This window comes from Chlorocebus sabaeus, chromosome 18, assembly GCF_047675955.1.
Source record: "Chlorocebus sabaeus isolate Y175 chromosome 18, mChlSab1.0.hap1, whole genome shotgun sequence".
NCBI classification, from domain to species: Eukaryota; Metazoa; Chordata; class Mammalia; order Primates; family Cercopithecidae; genus Chlorocebus; species Chlorocebus sabaeus.
In genome coordinates this window covers 749,329-766,355 of record NC_132921.1, presented here as the reverse complement: position 1 = coordinate 766,355, position 17,027 = coordinate 749,329, and the positions used below count along the sequence as shown (strand labels likewise).

Sequence of the window (17,027 nt, the reverse complement as noted above, 5' to 3'; positions counted from 1 at the left end):
CAATGCCGGGCCCCGCCCACGCCGGGGCTGTTGGGCGGCGCCGCCGGGTCCTAGAGCGCGCGGGGTAGGGTTGGCCGAGGCGGGCCGGGAGCCGGGGCTGTCTGGGCGGCGGGGGAGCGTGGCTTCTCCCGCCGGGTCGGGAAATACCAGCCGGGCGGGGCCGTCCCTCAGGCCTGGCGCCCACGTGAACCCGTCTCCAGCGTGAACCAGTCTCCAGCGGTCCCGGCGCGCGGCCGTCCTAGCGGAGGGCGTGGTCCTGGAGGGCGGGGGCTGCAGGGTCCGGACGTCCCCATCGTGCGGGTCCTGAACGCGGGCGCCCGGGGACGAGTCTCGTCCAGCTCCGTCCTGACCCAGGAGACCCGGGCACCCGGTGGGAGTTTGCAGCGCTCGGGGGCGGCCCCGCGCGGATCTCCGCTCCGATGCCAGCGCCCCGCGAGCAGATGCTCCGGGCCCGTCACCGTGGCCGTTGTCCTCATCGTGGTTGTGGCCATGGTCGCTGTCGCTGAAGAAACGCGGGGCGACCTCTCCCCATCCCCGTGCAGTTCTCAGGGATGAACCGTTGGGCGCGTATTTGCAGAAAAGGCAGCTCCTGAGCCGGAGTCTAGGCGTGTGCGGAGCCTGGGCCCTGCTGCCGGCCTCGCAGGCCGAGCCAACCCGGAGCCCCGCACCCACCCGCAGGGAGCTGCCCTCGCCCGGGACCCTCTTGGCCCGCGCGGGTGAGGACTGAAGGGCGAGGGGCGCGTGGATGAGGGGTGAGGGGCGATGCGGGTGAGGGGTGAGGGGCGATGCGGGTGAGGGGGGAGGGCGCGCGGGTGAAGGGGGGAGGGCGCGCGGGTGAAGGGGGGAGGGCGCGTGGATGAGGGGCGCGGGGGTGAGGGGTGGGCGCGCGGGTGAGGGGTGAGGGGCGAACGAGTGACGGGTGGGTGGGTGTAGGGTGAGGGACGCGTGGATGAGGGCCGCGAGGGTGTGAGGCGAAGGGTGCACGGGTAAGGGGCAAGATTGAGGGGTCCACGCTCAGGGTTGCTTGTCCTCCAGCAACGGCCTCTTCTCCACGAGCCTGGCTCTCTGCCCCCTGCCCGGCTGGTTTTGTGGGGGATCATAAGGACAGTTACCACCTAACTAGGAGCAAGTCTCCGACAATCGAAACAGGCTGCTCCCTCCTTGCGCCCCCAGGCTGGCATTGGGACTTCTTTAGAGCCAGCCCTGCGGAGCCCCAGCACCAGGAAGGTAGAGGGTAGTAAAAGGCACAGCAGGAAGCCTGGGAGAGAAAAAGCAGCTGCCCCTGCTCAGCCGCGCCCTTCCGCGAGCCCTGGGGCCTTTGGGATCTTCCGTCCTCTCTGCCCTGGAGGTTGGAGTAAGCTCCGGGCTTCCTTGACCCTCACTGGAGCACTGGGGTCCCAGACGCTGGCCTCGGTTATCCTAAATCCAGAGGCTGTGGCGGCATGGGGCAAATTGTGCAGCCTGGGGCCTGGAGCTGCATCTGTCAGGGCCTCCAGGAGCCTGGCTCAGTGGACAAAATCTGGCATGCTTGGACCTCACTCCACAGGCCTCACCCCTCAGAGGCACCCGGAAAGGTGAGTTGATGACGGCAGAGTGAGTTTGTACCTTTTCGAGCACCACCTGCCTGGAGTCCACCCCAGTCTACATCAGCCAGTCACAGCTCATTGCAGGTACTGCGCTTGTCACATAGCTTCCTACAAACAAGAGAAGCCCACCAAGCCATGCACAGCTGGAAAATGGCCCTTATAAAGCCATGAAGTCCTAATCCAGGCAACCTGTAAATATTACCTCATACGGGAAAACAGTATTTTTTTTCCGGATGTCATTAAGGATCTTGAGATAGATTGTCCTGGATTATCCGAGTGGGTCCTAAACACTGGCTCACACCTGTAATCCCAGCACTTTGGGAGCCTGAGTTGGGTAAATCTCTTGAGCCCAGGAGTTCGATACCAGCCTGAGCAACATGGCAAGACCTCATCTCTACAAAAGATAGAAAAATTATCTGGGCATGGTGGTGTGCACCTGTAGTCCCAGCTACTCCTGAGGTGGAAGGATTGCTTGAGCCCAGGAGGTTGAGGCTGCAGTGAGCCAGGATCGCACCACTGCACTCTAACCTAGGTGACAAAGTGAGACCCTATCTCAAAAATAAATAAATAACAGAGACAGGGTCTCTGTGTTGGCCAGGCTGGTCTTGAACTCCTGGCCTCAAGCGACCCTCCTGCCTTGGCCTCTCAAAGTGCTGGGATGACAGGCATGAGCCAGCATGCCTGGCCACATGCATCTTTGTAAGAGGGAGGCAGAAGGAAATGTGGTGCCACACAGAAGAGAGGGCCATGGGAAGATGGAGCAGAGATGAAGATGGGGCCCTGAAAGTGGACGTGATGCAATCACAAGCCAAGTAACGCCGGAGCCACCAGAGGCGCCAGAAACAAGGAACAGATTCTCTCCAGGAGCCATGCGAGGGAGCCTGGACCTGCCAATGCCTTGATTTCAGCCCGTTAAAAGTGATTTTGGACTTCTGGCCTCCAGAGCTGTGAAGGAATAAACTTCTGCTGTTGTAAAAGCCACTTAGCTTGTGGTCGTTTGTTGCAGGAGCCAATGAGAGACTGACAAGATCAGAGCTGTGACACGAGGAAGCAGAGCTGTGCCTCATGCTTTCCAGGCTCAGCTCATGAGAAACAGTCACTGAGTTGGCCCCATGCAGAGGAGGGTGTCACGTAGGAGCATGAATACCTCAGGGAACCACCTAAGCAGTTGCCTAACACATGGTGCTTATAAAAGGAAAAGCAAGCAAAGCAACCTTGTTCTGAGAGCTGGGACATCAGAGGAAGACTGGAGTCCCTGTGTCTCACTCAGCCTATTTATTTTTATTTCATTTATTTATTTAATAGAGACAGGGTCTCACTATGTTGGCCAGGTTGGTCTTTGAACTCCTGATTTCAAATCATCCTCTCACCTAGGCCTCCCAAAGTGCTGGAATTACAGGAGTGAGCCACCGTGCCGGTCGTGCACCCCATTTTTTAAAGGAAACCTGTACAGAAGGTGGATTGGAAGTCTCGCTTTAGGAGCCTGGCTCTGAAGTTCCACAACTTCAACTGGTGTCATGTGACGTGCTTGGCAGTCACCACTCCCATGCTTACAGCAGAGAATAGCAGGGCGCGTGGCAAACCAGCAGCCTTTCATGGGCCCATCAGAGAACTGAGGCTGCCAGACAAACTGGCGCCCTGTTCTGAAGAGACAGGCACATCCAGGGAGACACAGCACCTGAGAGCTGCTCACCCAAAGCAGAAACTCCTGGATAAACTGGCTTTAGCGGAAAGATTAGACAATATGCAAGACTAGATAGGTAATGTCAGCAGAGAGATGGAAACAATAATAATCAAAAAAACATGCTAGAAGTCAAAAACACACTAATAGAAATAAAGAATGCTCATTAATTGACTAGATAGAATAAAGGAAAGAATCAGTGAATATGAAGATAAATCAACAGAAGCTTCCCAAACTGAAATGCAAGGAGAAAAGGGGATGGGAAAAAAAAAATCAACTGATCTAGTTTGAGCGTGTGTCCCCACCAATCTCATGTTGAGTTATAATCATCAGTTCTGGAGGTGGGGCTCGGCATGGGGTGTTTGCATCATGGGGGCGGGTCCCTCATGAATGGCTTGCGCCATCCCTTCAGTCTCTTGGTGATGAGTAAGCTCTCACTCTGAGTTCGTGTGAGAACTGTTTTTTGTTTTTGTTTTTGTTTTGAGATGGAGTCTCGTTCTATTACCCCAACTGGAGTGCAGTGGTATAGTCTCATTTTACTGCAACCTCCGCCTCCTGGGTTTAAGTGATTCTTGTGCCTCAGTCTCCCAAGTAGCTGGGATTACAGGCGTGCGCCACTATGCCCAGCTAATTTATTGTATTTTTAGTAGAGATGGGGTTTCACCATGTTGACCAGGCTGGTCTCGAACTCCTTACCTCATGATCCACCCACCTTGGCCTCCCAAAGTGCTGCAATTATAGGCATGAGCCACCGTGCCCACCCTGTTTTTTTTTAAAGTGTGTGGCACCTACCCACCCCCTCACTCTCTCTCTCTTGCTCCTGCTTTCACCCTGTGAAATGCCTGCTCCCACTTTGCCTTCCGCCATGAGTAAAAGTTCCCTGATGCCCCCAAGAAGCTGAGCAGATGCTGGTGCCATGCTGGTATAGCCTGCAAGAACTGTCATAAATCATAAAAAAGAATTTATAAATCTCTTTATAAATTACTCTGTCTCAGGTATTTCTTTATAGCAATGCAAGAACAGCCTAATACACCAACAGAAGACACCATCCAAGAACAACATCAAAGGATATGACTGGCACAATGGGAGAATCAGGAGGAGGAAAGAGAAGAAGGGGCAGGAGAAATGGTGGAATGGTGTGAATGTCCCCAAATTAATGACAGACACCAAACCATACATCCAGGAAACATACAGAACATCCATCAGGGCAAATAACAAAAAACATAAAGCGAAACAAAAACAAAAACCACACCTAGGCTTGTCACATTCAAACTGAATAAACCTGCCTGACTGAACCCCCATCCACCAGCCATAGCTACACCTCTGACTAGACAAGAGACAGATTTCAGTACCTCTCCTGGTAAGAGACCACTGACCATGGCTGGTCCTGGCTGGTTTACAAAGTCTGTGCACCAAGTGCCTTTGGGTCTTAGAAAGACCTTTTGATGTATAGGGCCTAACTATAATACATTTAAATGTTACATCTCCACCACAAAGTGAACATGTGCTATATGATACATACGGCAGAACTGCCTTCATGAATATTCATAGCTCCTCCTGTAACCTGTTGAATAAGTATGTTTAGCCAACCCAGTCAGCATGAAGCTCCTGCCCCATCCTCTCCTCTGAAGGGCCTGTGTCTGGTCTTGTGGGATGTCCACCTTGCAAGTTGTTTAAGAAATAGTCTCCTTTTCTAAATGCAGTGTTGTGTGATTTTTTAAGTTAACAAGAGGAATATGAATAAAAATGACAGTAGACTTCTTGTTAGAAATCATGCAGATAAGAAAAGGGTGGGGTGAAATCTTTAAAGTGTTGCAATTGAAAAAAAAAAAAAAATCTGCCCACCTAGAATTCTATATAGCAAAAGTATCCTTAAGGTGCAGGAAAAATAAATACTTTCTCAGAAAAACAAAAACTGAAGGAATGTATTGCCAGTAGACCTGCCCTGTGAGAAATGTTAGAGAAGAGACAAGGAAGATGATACAGGTCAGAAGCTTAGATCTACATCAGGAAAGGAAAAGCATCAGAGGCAGAATAAATGAGAATTAATGTCTCTTGTTTTCCTTATTATTATTATTATTATTTTTTTGAGACAGAGTTTTGCTCTTGTTGCCCAGGCTGGAGTGCAATGGCGCGATCTCGGCTCACTGCAACTTCCGCCTCCCGGGTTCAAGCAATTCTGCCTCAGCTTCCTGAGTAGCGGGGATTACAAGCGCTCGTCACCACACCCAGCTTATTTTTTGTATTTTTAGTAGAGACGGGGTTTTGTTGACCAGGCTGCTCTCGAACTCCTGACCTCAGGTAATCCACCCGTCTCAGTCTCCCAGAGTGCTGGGATTACAGGCGTGAACCACCTCGTTATTCTTAATTGATCTAAAGACAACCATTTAAAGTCATAAAATAACAATGTACTGGGTGATTACAGCTTGTGGACAAGTGAATGACAGCAATGCCACAAAGGACAGTGGGAGGAGCCGGGACTTTTCTGGTGTAAAATACCTCCATTGTGCTGCCCTGCCTACCACGGGTGTAAAGCTATATTCCACAGCTTAAGCCACTTGGTCACACACCGAAACCTCTGGGCAGCCTTAAAAGCACAAATGGTGAAGTGCCCAGGCCCACCTGCAGAGCACTGATAAAGGGGGCTGTGCCAGTCAGGGAGGCCTTTTAAGCCCTCCCCAGAAGTTCTGATGTGTAGCCATATTTGAGAACCACTATTTTAAAATTCACACCCACAAAAGCTACACAGTACAGGAGGTCCTCATTACCCACAATCATGACTTCCTGGAAAGACCATTTACTCAAACAGGACCAGAATTGCATAGTAAATAATGGGATTAGAAAATGGTTGATATTGCATTAACAAGGAAAATTAAACTTATGAAAATATTGCAATTATTTTAGACTAAATAAAACAGAGCAGGCCAGGTGCAGTGGCTCACGCCTATAATCCCAAGACTTTGGGAGGCTCAGGTGGGTGGATCTCTTGAGCCCAAGAATTCAAGACCAGCCCAGTCAACATAGTGAGACCCCATCTCTACTAAAAATACAAAAATTAGTGGGGTACAGTGGTGTGCATCTGTAGTCCCAGCTACTCAGGGGTCTGAGGTGGGAATATCACCTCAGCCCAGGAGGTCAAGGCTGCAGTGAGTCGTGATTGTGCCATCGCACTCCAGCCTGGGCAGCAAAGCAAGACCCTGTCTCAAAAAAAGAAAGGGACAACAGTCTCTACTCAGATCTGTATACCCAACTCTATACCCAAAAGAACTCCTTTTATACAATTTTTAAATAAAACTTTTGAAACACAAAAGAGAGTAACACAATGAAATGCATGTATCCGTCAATCAGCATCGATAATTATAAAAGAGCTCTTTTAATGAGTACCAAAAAAAAAAAAAAACTGAACAGTTTAATTGGCAGCATTTCTCCCTTTCTTGGTATATAACAGTGCACCCTAAAATCAGCAGCATCTTAGATTTAAGGCCTTAGTAACAAGGCCATTCACACTGGATTCGAGGGGCATCTGGGCACCTCCATGGGCACTCATGCTTCATAAAAGACAGCTGCATCCTACACTTGGTTGAACTGGGATGTTTTCAACTATCCAAAATAAAACTTTGGTTTTCTAATTTAAAGCTTTGTTTCATATCTACATTCTGCTCTTGTGGTCTGCATCTTTGCTCTTGTAATCAGTTATTTTAGTCTTACCCAGACTGTTTTCTTCCCAATTGTCTGTCCTCCCACCAGGGAAACACTGGCTAATTTCTGTAACTTCAGAATACGCATTAATATTCTTTAATATTTAGATTCCCGTGGTCAATTATTCATCCTGGGCTAGTGCTCAGCAGTTTCTCTTTTGTCAGTTCATGCGCCACCCAGGCGGCATACGCTGAGGAAGGCACAATTTCTATATTTATCCTAAGCCAAACATGAGCAGGAAAACAGAGAGCTATTCTAAAAATAATTTTATCGGGTCAAAAAGAAACAACTGCTCGGCCGATCTGGCCGATGACTCCTCCAGTAGCTGTGAAATCAAGAATGCACGTCATTTTCTTGCTGTGTTCCTAAGGCAGAGGAGACCACTTTGAAGACCCGCAGTCCACAGAGTTTGAGCAGAGCAGGCGTGGTCCTCTGGCTTCAGTGCCTCCAGCTGCAGATGGGAGCGGTCTCACTGGCCTGGCCACCTTATTGTTAGGGTTGGTCTCCAGCTTCTAAATAAGGGATAGACAAGATTGATTCGTAATTTTCAAAAGTGAGAATTGAGATTATTCCATCAACAGAATTAGAGGGTTTAGAGAAATTGAGAAAGTTAGAAAATACACTTGGTAATATATACTTGTATTCTTGATATTTATTAATCATCATCAAAGTGTGAAAGGAAGACTCTTCAAATAAGTCTTTTTTAGATAGAAATCATTCTTAAACATAGCGGGGGCCAGGCACGGTGGCTCATTCCTATAATCCCATCACTCTGAGAGACCGAGGCAGGTGGATCACTTGAGGTCAGGAGTTCGAGACGTGCCTGGGCAGCATGATGAAACCCTGTCTGTACTAAAAATACAAAAATTAGCCAGGCATGGTGGTGGGTATCTGTAATCCCAGCTACTCGGGAGGCAGAGACAGGAGGATAGCTTGAATCTGGGAGGCAGAGGTTGTAGTGAGCCAAGATTGTACCACCATACTCCAGCCTGGGCAACAGAGCAAGACTCCATCTCAAAAAAAAATCATTCTTAAACATAGGACAACTGTCTAAATATTGATGGACAATGTCTTACAAATATATTTTACTTTTGTTTTTATTAAACTTGTATTATATGCAATGAAAATAAAGATTGCAATTCAACAAACTCAATCTGTTGTGCTGCAGGATTTTTTCCCTTAAGCCTAGTTCCTGAAATTTAATATTCATAACAAACTGAGTTAGTTTGTTTGTTTCTTTCTTTCTTTCTTTTTCTTCTTTTTCCCTTCCTTCTTTCTTTCTCTTTCTTTCTCTCCCTCCTTCCTTCCTTTCTTTCCCCTTCCTTCCTTTCTTTCCCCTTCCTTCCTTCTTTCCTTCCTTCCTTTCTTTTTCCTTCCCTCCCTCCCTCCCTCCTTCCTTCCTTCCTTCCTTTCCTTCCTTCCTTCCCTTCCTTCCTTCCTTCCTTCCTTCCTTCCTTCCTTCCTTCTTTCCTTCTCTTTCTTTCTTCTCTCTCTTTTCTTTTCTTTTCATTTCTTTCTCTTGCTGTGTCTTCCAGGCTAGAGTACAGTGGTGCGATCTCAGCTCACGGCAACCTGCGCCTTCCAGGTTCAAGAAATTCTCATACCTCAGCTCTGAAGGCTGCGACCATGCCCAGTTAATTTTTTATTTATTTATTTTTTTTTTAGTAGAGACAGGGTTTCACCATGTTGCCCAGGCTGGCCTTGAACTCTTTTTTTTTTTGGGTTTTAAATTTTTATTTTTTACAAATATACTGGAGAATCATGCAATGCTGCCAGCATTGGATGCAATCCGGGGCCACAAGTCTGCACACTCCTTTGCTACTGGTCCTGTAATGGCGGAACCTTTCATCTCGCCTTTATTGTTCACTATGACCCCTGCATTATCTTCAAAATAAAGAAACACGCCATCTTTTCTACGGTATGACTTTCGTTGTCGAATGACCACTGCTGGATGTACCTTTTTTCTGAGCTCTGGTTTGCCTTTCTTGACTGTGGCCATCACCATGTCACCCACACCAGCAGCGGGAAGTCTGTTCAGCTGTCCCTTGATCCCCTTCACGGAGATGATATACAGGTTTTTGGCTCCTGTGTTGTCAGCACAATTGATCACAGCTCCTACCGGAAGACCCAAGGAAATCCGGAATTTCGCACCAGAGGACCCACCACGTCCTCGCTTCGACATCTTGAACGCCAGAAAGAAGAAAAAAAGCAGGCCTTGAACTCTTGAGGTCAAGCAGTCCACTTGCCTCAGCCTCCCAAAGTACTGGGATTACAGGCATGAGCCACCGTGGCTGGCACAAACTGAGTTTCTTGATTCTCACTTCCATATCAATGGATTTGTCTTCCACACAGACAGGACTAATAATTTGATCCCTAGCCAGGTATAGTAGATGAAAAAACAGCCAGGTGCTAGGTGTGGAATGGCAGGTCTTGTTTCTCCAACAGAGGTTGGGATCTCAGGGTTATCAGAGCTTCCGAGTAGGTTTCCATTGGACCAAAGACATCTTGCTTAAGAAAGATCAAACGTATGCTAAAAAATACAATGGGAGAGGGAAAGAAAATCAAGGGTTTTCCAGGACCTGGAATTCTTAGCCTAGAGTCTTTGATTATTTATTTATGAGACAAGGCCTGGAGTACCAGCTGGAGTGCAGTGGCAAGATCACCGCTCACTACAGCCTCTGCACTCCTGGGCTCCAGCGATCTTCCTGTCCCAGCCCCCAAAGTGCTGGGATTACAGATGTGAGCCACTGTACCCAGCCTTAGCCTAGGAATTGAAGCTGGGAAGATGTACGTCAAAAAACAATTACTGTGGTTAAATATACACAATGTGAAATTTACCGTGTTAACTATTTTTCAGTCTGTGGTTTTGTGGCATTAGGTACATTCACATTGCTGTGGAACATCACCATCTCCATCTCCAGGTAGTTTTCATTTTCCCAAACTGAAGTTTGGTGAGTGCCCCATTAAACACCAACTCCCCACCCTACCCCCATACCTAGGCTGGCAGCCAGCATTCTACTTCCTGTGTTTCTTGTTTTTGTTTTAGAGACAGGGTCTTGCTCTGTCACCCAGGCTGGACTGCAGTGGTGCGATTAGAATTCACTGCATCTTTGAACTCCTGGGCTCAAGCAATCCTCCAGCCTCTGCCTCCTAAGTAGCTAGAGTGACAGGCTGTAATTTATTGTTGTTTTGTTGTTGGTAGAGACGGGGTCTCACTATGTTGCACAGGCTAGTCTCTGATTTTGACTTTAGGGACATCATGTAAGTGGAATCAGACAATATTTGTCCTTTCATAACCGACATATTTTACTCAACATAATGTCTTCAAGGTTAAACCATGTCATAACATGTACCAGAATTTCCTTCCGTTTGAAGGCTTAATAATATGTCATTGTGGGCTGGTCGCGGTGGCTCACGCCTGTAATCCCAGCACTTTGGGAGGCCGAGACGGGCGGATCATGAGGTGAGGAGATCGAGACCCTCCTGGCTAACATGGTGAAACCCCATCTCTACTGAAAATACAAAATATTAGCCGGGCGTGGTGGTGGGTGCCTGTAGTCCCAGCTACTTGGGAGGCTGAGGCAGGAGAATGGCGGGAACCCGGGAGGCCGAGCTTTCAGTGAGCCGAGATCGCGCCACTGCACTCCAGCCTGGGCGACACAGTGAGATTCTGTCTCAAAAAAAAAAAAAAAAAAAAAAAGGAAGAAGAGGAAGAAAGCTTTTCAGCCCTCCCTCCTTTTGGAGTCCCAGTGTCTGTTGCTCCCATCTTTATGTCCATGTGTACCCAAGATGCAGTTCCTACTTAAAAGTGAGAACATGTGGTATTTGGTTTTCTGTTTCTGTGTTAATTTGCTTAGATAATGGCCTTCAGCTGCACCCATGTGGCTGCAAAGGACGTGATTTTGTTCTTTTTTTATGGCTCATGGTATTCTGTGGTGTATATGTACCACATTTGCTTTATCCAATCATCTGTTGATGGACCCTGGAGGGTTTTCATGTCTCTGCTATCGTGACTAGAGCTTCAATAAACATACAAGTGCAGGTGTCTGTTTGGTAAAACAATTTATTTTCCTTTGGGTATATACCCAGTAATGCGATTCCTGGGTTGAATGGTAGTTCTATTTTTAGTTCTTTGAGAAATCTCCAAACTGCTTTCCACAGTGGCTGAACTAATTTACCTTCCCACCAACAATGTTTAAGTGTTCCTTTTTCTCTGTAGTCTCACCAACATCTGTTGGTGCCTCACTATGGTTTTGATTTGTATTTCTCCAATAATTAATAATGTTGAGCATTTTTTCATGCTTGTTGGCTGCTTGTGTATCTTCTTTTGAGAAGTGTCTGTTCAATGTCTTTTGTCTTTTAATGAAGTTTTTTTTTTTTCTTGTTGATTTTGGGTTCCTTATGGATTCTGGATATTAGTCCTTTGTTGGACACGTAGTTTATAAATATTTTCTTCCATTATGTAGGTTGTCTGTTTACTCTGTTGATAGTTTATTTTACTGTACAAAAGCTTTTTAGTTTAAGTAGGTCCCAGATGTCAATTTTTGGTTTTGTTGCAATCGCTTTTGAGGACTCAGTCATAAATTCTTTGCCTAGGCCAATGTCCAGAAAACTATTTCCTAGGTTTGTTCTAGAGTTTTTATAACTTGAGGTCTTACAGTTAAATCTTTAATCCATCTTGAGTTAATTTTTATATGTGGTGAGAGGTAGGGGTCCAGTTTAATTCTTTGCAAATGGCATGCCAGCTATTCCAGTACCATTTGTTGAATAGGGAGTCCTTTTCCAATTGCTTATTTTTGTTGACATTGTCGAAGATCAGTTAGTTGTAGATGTGCAGCTTTATTTCTGGGTTCTGTATTCTGTTTCATTGATTTGTGCCTATTTTTGTACAAGTACCGTGCTGTTTTGGTTACTGTAGCCTTGTAGTGTAGTTTGAAGTTGGGTAATGTGGTGCCTCTAGCTTTGTCCTTTTTGCTTAGGTTTGCTTTTTCCATTCTGGCTCTTTTTGGTTCCACATGAATTTTAAATAGTTTTTTCCTAATTCTGTGAAAATAACATTGATAGTTTGAGAGAAATAGCATCAAATCTGTAGATTGCTTTGTCTTTCCCCATTTTTGAATCAGGTTGTTTGTTTGTCTTGTTGCTAGATTGCAGGAGTTCTTTATATATCCTGGACATCAATTCCGCATCAGATACATAATCTATGGTATCTTCCCCATTCTGTGGATTATCTTCTCACTCTATTTTGTTGTTGCTGTTGTTGTTTGGCTTTTGTTTTTTGTGTTTTTTTGAGACAGAGTCTCACTCTGTTGCCCAGGCTGGAGTGCAGTGGCATGATTTCGGCTCCCTGCAGCCTCTGCCTCCCAGGTTCAAGCAATTCTCCTGCCTCAGCCTCCCGAGTAGCTGGGATTACAGGTATCCACCACCACGTCTGGCTAATTTTTGTATTTTTAGTAGAGACGGAGTTTCACCATGTTGGCAAGGCTGGTCTCGAACTCCTGACCTCAGGTGATCTGCCCGCCTCAGCCTCCCAAAGTGGTGGGATTACACTTTTCACTCTATTGATAGTGTCCTTTGATGCACAAAAGTTTTTAATTTTCAGGAAGTCCAATTTGTCTAATTTTTTTGTTGCCTGTACTTCTGGTGCCATATTCAAAAACTCATTGTCAAATCCAATGTCATGAAGTTTTTCTCCTATGTTTTTTTCTACTGCCTCTGCACTTTTTCCTGTGTGGGTCCACCTCAGGCCCAGATTCCTGGCCTCCCACAGACCTTTAAGAATGAAGGCTCCCAGGCACCTTCACACACCACAGACAGAACGAGTGAGGGGTGGCAGAGTGGGGCCCGGGCGGCAGTGGCCTCTGTCCTGCCTGTATCTTCTGCTGGTCCTTGGGGCTGGCCAGGACAGGGAAGATGGCGGCCCCTCCATGCTGGCCCTGGATCCCCTGGCAGACCCCCGCTCCTGACACTGTCCAGTGACCTCAGACAACACAATTGAGAGTCAGTGCGTTTGAATTCCAAACCCCATCCTGCATGTGTCAGGTGGATAGCCACATTTGCCGTATGTGGGTTGTTGCCTGGGTTTAATGAGAACATGGGAAATAGCATCAGTTCTTCCGGCAATGGCATTTAGACATTTCCCTCTGTGAACCCTTTCCTGCCCTGGGCACACAGAACACACCTTCCTCTGTCTCCCACCTACTCTCTCCTGACCATCCCGCAGTCCCTGAGAGCTTTGTGGCAGCCCCACAGCCCGCACAAAGCTAAGCCTTCCTTTCTCTCCTCCGAGCCCTGCCAGCATTGCACTGACTTCCACGCAGGCCCAGAACGGTGAAGGCTCGTTGGCATGCACGGACGTTGTGTGCCGAGCTCCTGGAAATGCAGACTCCTCAGCTCTGGCGAGTGCCGTGAGTAGATTCCAGAGGGGCCAGGAGTGTATTTTCACACGCTCCCACCGTGGTTAGGTGCTGTGGCTGGAGAGCCTGAGATGTGCTGTTTTAACCACCTGGATCTTGACCCCCTTCCTGCAGTGAACTTTGTCCTGGCCCAACCACCTCTTTCCCCGGCCACATGGAGGACTTTGCCGCCTCCTCCAATGGATCCGCCTCCACCATCTGCCTTAGAAATGCCTCTCGTGCAGCGACTTGCCATCCTGCGGGTTCTCCCCTTGCTTACTGCCATGATCCCCACCTCATGGCCACCTCCAGCCCCCGAGCCTTCAGTTTTCCCAGTTCAGCAAGGGATCCTGGACCCCTCTGTGGGACCCCTACTCCTTTCTTAGGGGGGCATACCAGGCTTCTTGAAGCTTTGCTTCCTGAAGGGTGGTCCTGTGTTGTCTCCATCAGATCCAGCTGAAGAGCTTTGTTCGAAAGCCAGTCCTTAGTCAGTGTGGCCTCATGCCTGTAAGACCAGCGCTTTGGGGGCCGAGGTGGGAGGATCACTTGAGCTCAGGAGTTTGAGATCCCTATCTCTAGAAAAATAATAAAAAATAGTAGCCGGGCATTGTGGTGTGCCTCCGTAGTCCCACCTACTCAGGAGGCTGAGGCAGGAGGATCCCTTGAGCCCAGTGCAAGGCTACAGTGAGCTATGATTGCACCACTGCACTCCAGCCTGGGTGACACAGCAAGACCCAATCTCAAAAAAAAGAAAGGCAGTCCTGTCATCTCCCAGACCAGACCACCTGGCCTATCTTGGTAGGGCCTGGGGCTGCTGTGTGCAGCAATGCTGGGTGTTCCTACTCAGGCTGTCCCAGAAGCCTGACCTGAAAGAGCAGCCCGGGCTGGAGGGACGGCCCAATATGAGCCTGGCTGATGCCGGCTGGAGAGGAGAGAGGCGTTCCCAGGTCAGAGGCAGGCTCGTCTCGTCTTCTGCACGGCCAGTTCCAGGCTCGTGTGGGCCGGTGGGGCTCCCAGCTCATTTAGCTGTCTGGTTAGGAAAGCACAGCCCGTGAGGAGAGGGTGCCCAGCTTGAACCTGCACCCAGGGTCAGCCAGTCAACACCTGAAGATAACCGGCTCCACGGGGTGCCCACAAGCTCTCCACAGTCCCAACGCCAGTCTGCCTTCACGGATGTCCGAAGTGCTTTATCACTGGTGAGCTCAGTGCTGTCGAGAGCTCTGTGGCCCCTGCTCTGCCTGAATATGGGAGGAGCGGCAGCCCTGCCCTGGAGACGCTGAAAGCCCTTGGGTCTGCGCCTGCCCCCACCACGAGAGAGCCGTCCCCTGAAGCCACGAGCTTGATGCTGGGCTGTCCGGGGAGTAAAGCTTCCGGCCTCGCCTCGAGCTCAGTGCCTGCAGAGTAAGGGAAGGGTGGGCGTTCTAGAACTTTCTGGAAGGGAGGAAGGAGGGCAGTCTGACTGGCTCCCTGCTCGTTTAGTTGTTTGTGGTTAGGAAAGTTGCCTGTGGGCTGATGAGGAACCTTGTTGTGGCCCTGCCGTGGGGCACCATGCCCAGCTCCTCCCGCCTCCAGAGATGAGCACCCTCTGAAGAGCCTGGAGGGGCTGACGCCAGCCCGCTGTGTCCGCCTCCTCTCCACAGGAGTCATTTCCTGTTTTTCCCTTGACTTAGCTTGAGCGACTTCTGGTTCTTGACACAGGTGTGTTTCTGATGGAAACACCACCGGCTCGTACTCCTTGCCCCCCATGCCAGGCAGACTTTCCTGGGTGCAGGCCGTCCACCCTGCACTGTGGCATCTTCTGGCCCCTCCTCCTCCTCAGCACCCACCCACGCTGGCTTCCCTGAGAAGCCAGAAGCCGCCGGGCAGGATTCCTTAGGCCTGAATGGTCGGGGGGAGGGCCGGGAGCCGCAGCACAGCAGCCACTTTCCACCACACCATGTCTTTCTCAACCGTCCACACTGGCCCCTACAACTGCATTTGTATCTCAGCCTCTCTCGGAGACAGAAAAAAGAGGAGGGTGCTAAAAGGACACAAAATGTGGCAAAATGGTCACGCTTTTAAAAAATTATTTTAACAGCTTCAGTGAAATATAATTCACATACCACAAAATCCACCCATTTAAAGGGCCTAATTGAACAGTTTTGTGTATATTCACAGGGTTGTGCAACGTTCTTACGATCTAATTTTAGAACATTTTTGTCCCCCCACAAAGAAACCCGGACCTCCTGTCTCTCCCTTGTCCCTGCAGCCTCACCAACAGCAGTCAACTCACCAGCACATGCACTTACCACGCAGGGTCTTCACGCCTGGCCTCTGCCACCCAGCGTTGTCCCCAGGGCCCACCCGCTTCATAGCGTGCGTCAGCGCCTCACTCCTTTGTGTGGCTGAGGAATATTCTATCACCTGCATCTCCTTACTCACTTACGGGGGGTGGACATTTGGGTGGTTTCCGCCTTGTGAGCATTACCGACGCTGCAGTAGAACGGGTGCATTTCTGAGTCGTTTCTCTCCCTATATGCCTGGAGTGAGGCGGCTGGGCCCTGTGGAAACTGCTTCACTTTTGAGGACCCACCCACCTTTTCCCCAGCACTGCAGCCTTTCACAGCCCCACCAGCCGCGTGCGGGGCCACAATCCCCACACGCCTCTCGGACTTATGTTTGTCTCTGATTCTAGCCATGCTGGTGGGGTGCGGTGGGAGCTCACTGCGGTTTTGGTTTGTGTTTTCCTGATGACCACTTGTAATGAGAAAAACCGAGAATCACATTTAAAACCTTACCCCAAAGTAGGAGTTGCCGAGAGACCAAAGAATGACTGGGCGGAGTCCAGCTCGAGTTTATCGGAACTCACATATGGGGCACTCGTGGGCAGCAGGACGGCAGCAGAGATGGGCGTGCTTCCTTCCCTAAGCTGCGTTTGAGCTAATTTCCTGCCTCTGCGCCGTCTGTGTGATGGGCCTGCTCTCTGCGGTGGTTCTCACATCCCCTCTGGGGTGTTTGGGTTTTCGGGGACACCTGCTCCTCGCTGGGCACCGTGGCCTGGACTCACCGCCTGGCCTTTGGGGTTCAGGCCACGGACATCCGCCCTGAAGTAACCTGGCGGGGACTGTCACTCCACAGCGGTGATGCTGGGTGGCTGTGTTTTATTTATCCGCACATTTAGACACCAGCGCTTCCCGGTGTGGTCACTGGGCTGGGCCCTGGGGATGCTGGGGTAACCCAGACACAGCCCTGCTCCCACAGCGCTGCACAGGGGCACAGACACCGCAACAAGACCGGTAACCCTAAAACACTGTCCGGGGAGGGGAGGTCACAAGGTGACTCATGCGCCACAACTCAGGTGTGAAAGAGGCCAGGGAAGGCCGGGCGCGGTGGCCCAGCGCTGTGGGAGGCCGAGGCGGAAGGATCACTTGAGCCCAGGAATTCGAGACCAGCCTGGGCAACATAGTAAGATCCGGTCTTTACAAAAAATAAAAAAGATTAGCCGGACCCGGTGGCGCGCGCCCGTGGTCCCAGCTGCTGGGCAGGCCGAGGCAGGAGGATCGCTTGGGCCCGAGAAGTCGAGGCTGTGGGGAGCCGTGGTCGCCCCTGCACTCCAGCCTGGGCCACAGAGCGAACCCCGTCTCTGAAAAACGCAGCAGCGGTGACCGAGGCCCATGCATCGCCCGT

The 17,027-nt window shown here is 49.6% G+C and overlaps 1 protein-coding gene across 1 annotated transcript; it reads right to left on the bottom strand.

Moving 5' to 3' along the window:
* Nucleotides 1-8,675: 8,675 nt before the first annotated feature.
* Nucleotides 8,676-9,177, bottom strand: LOC103244020 (large ribosomal subunit protein uL14). Its single transcript, XM_008013709.3, has one exon. It carries the CDS (start codon nucleotides 9,146-9,148, stop codon nucleotides 8,726-8,728), a length of 423 nt encoding a protein of 140 aa, XP_008011900.2. The 5' UTR covers nucleotides 9,149-9,177; the 3' UTR covers nucleotides 8,676-8,725.
* Nucleotides 9,178-17,027: the final 7,850 nt, after the last annotated feature.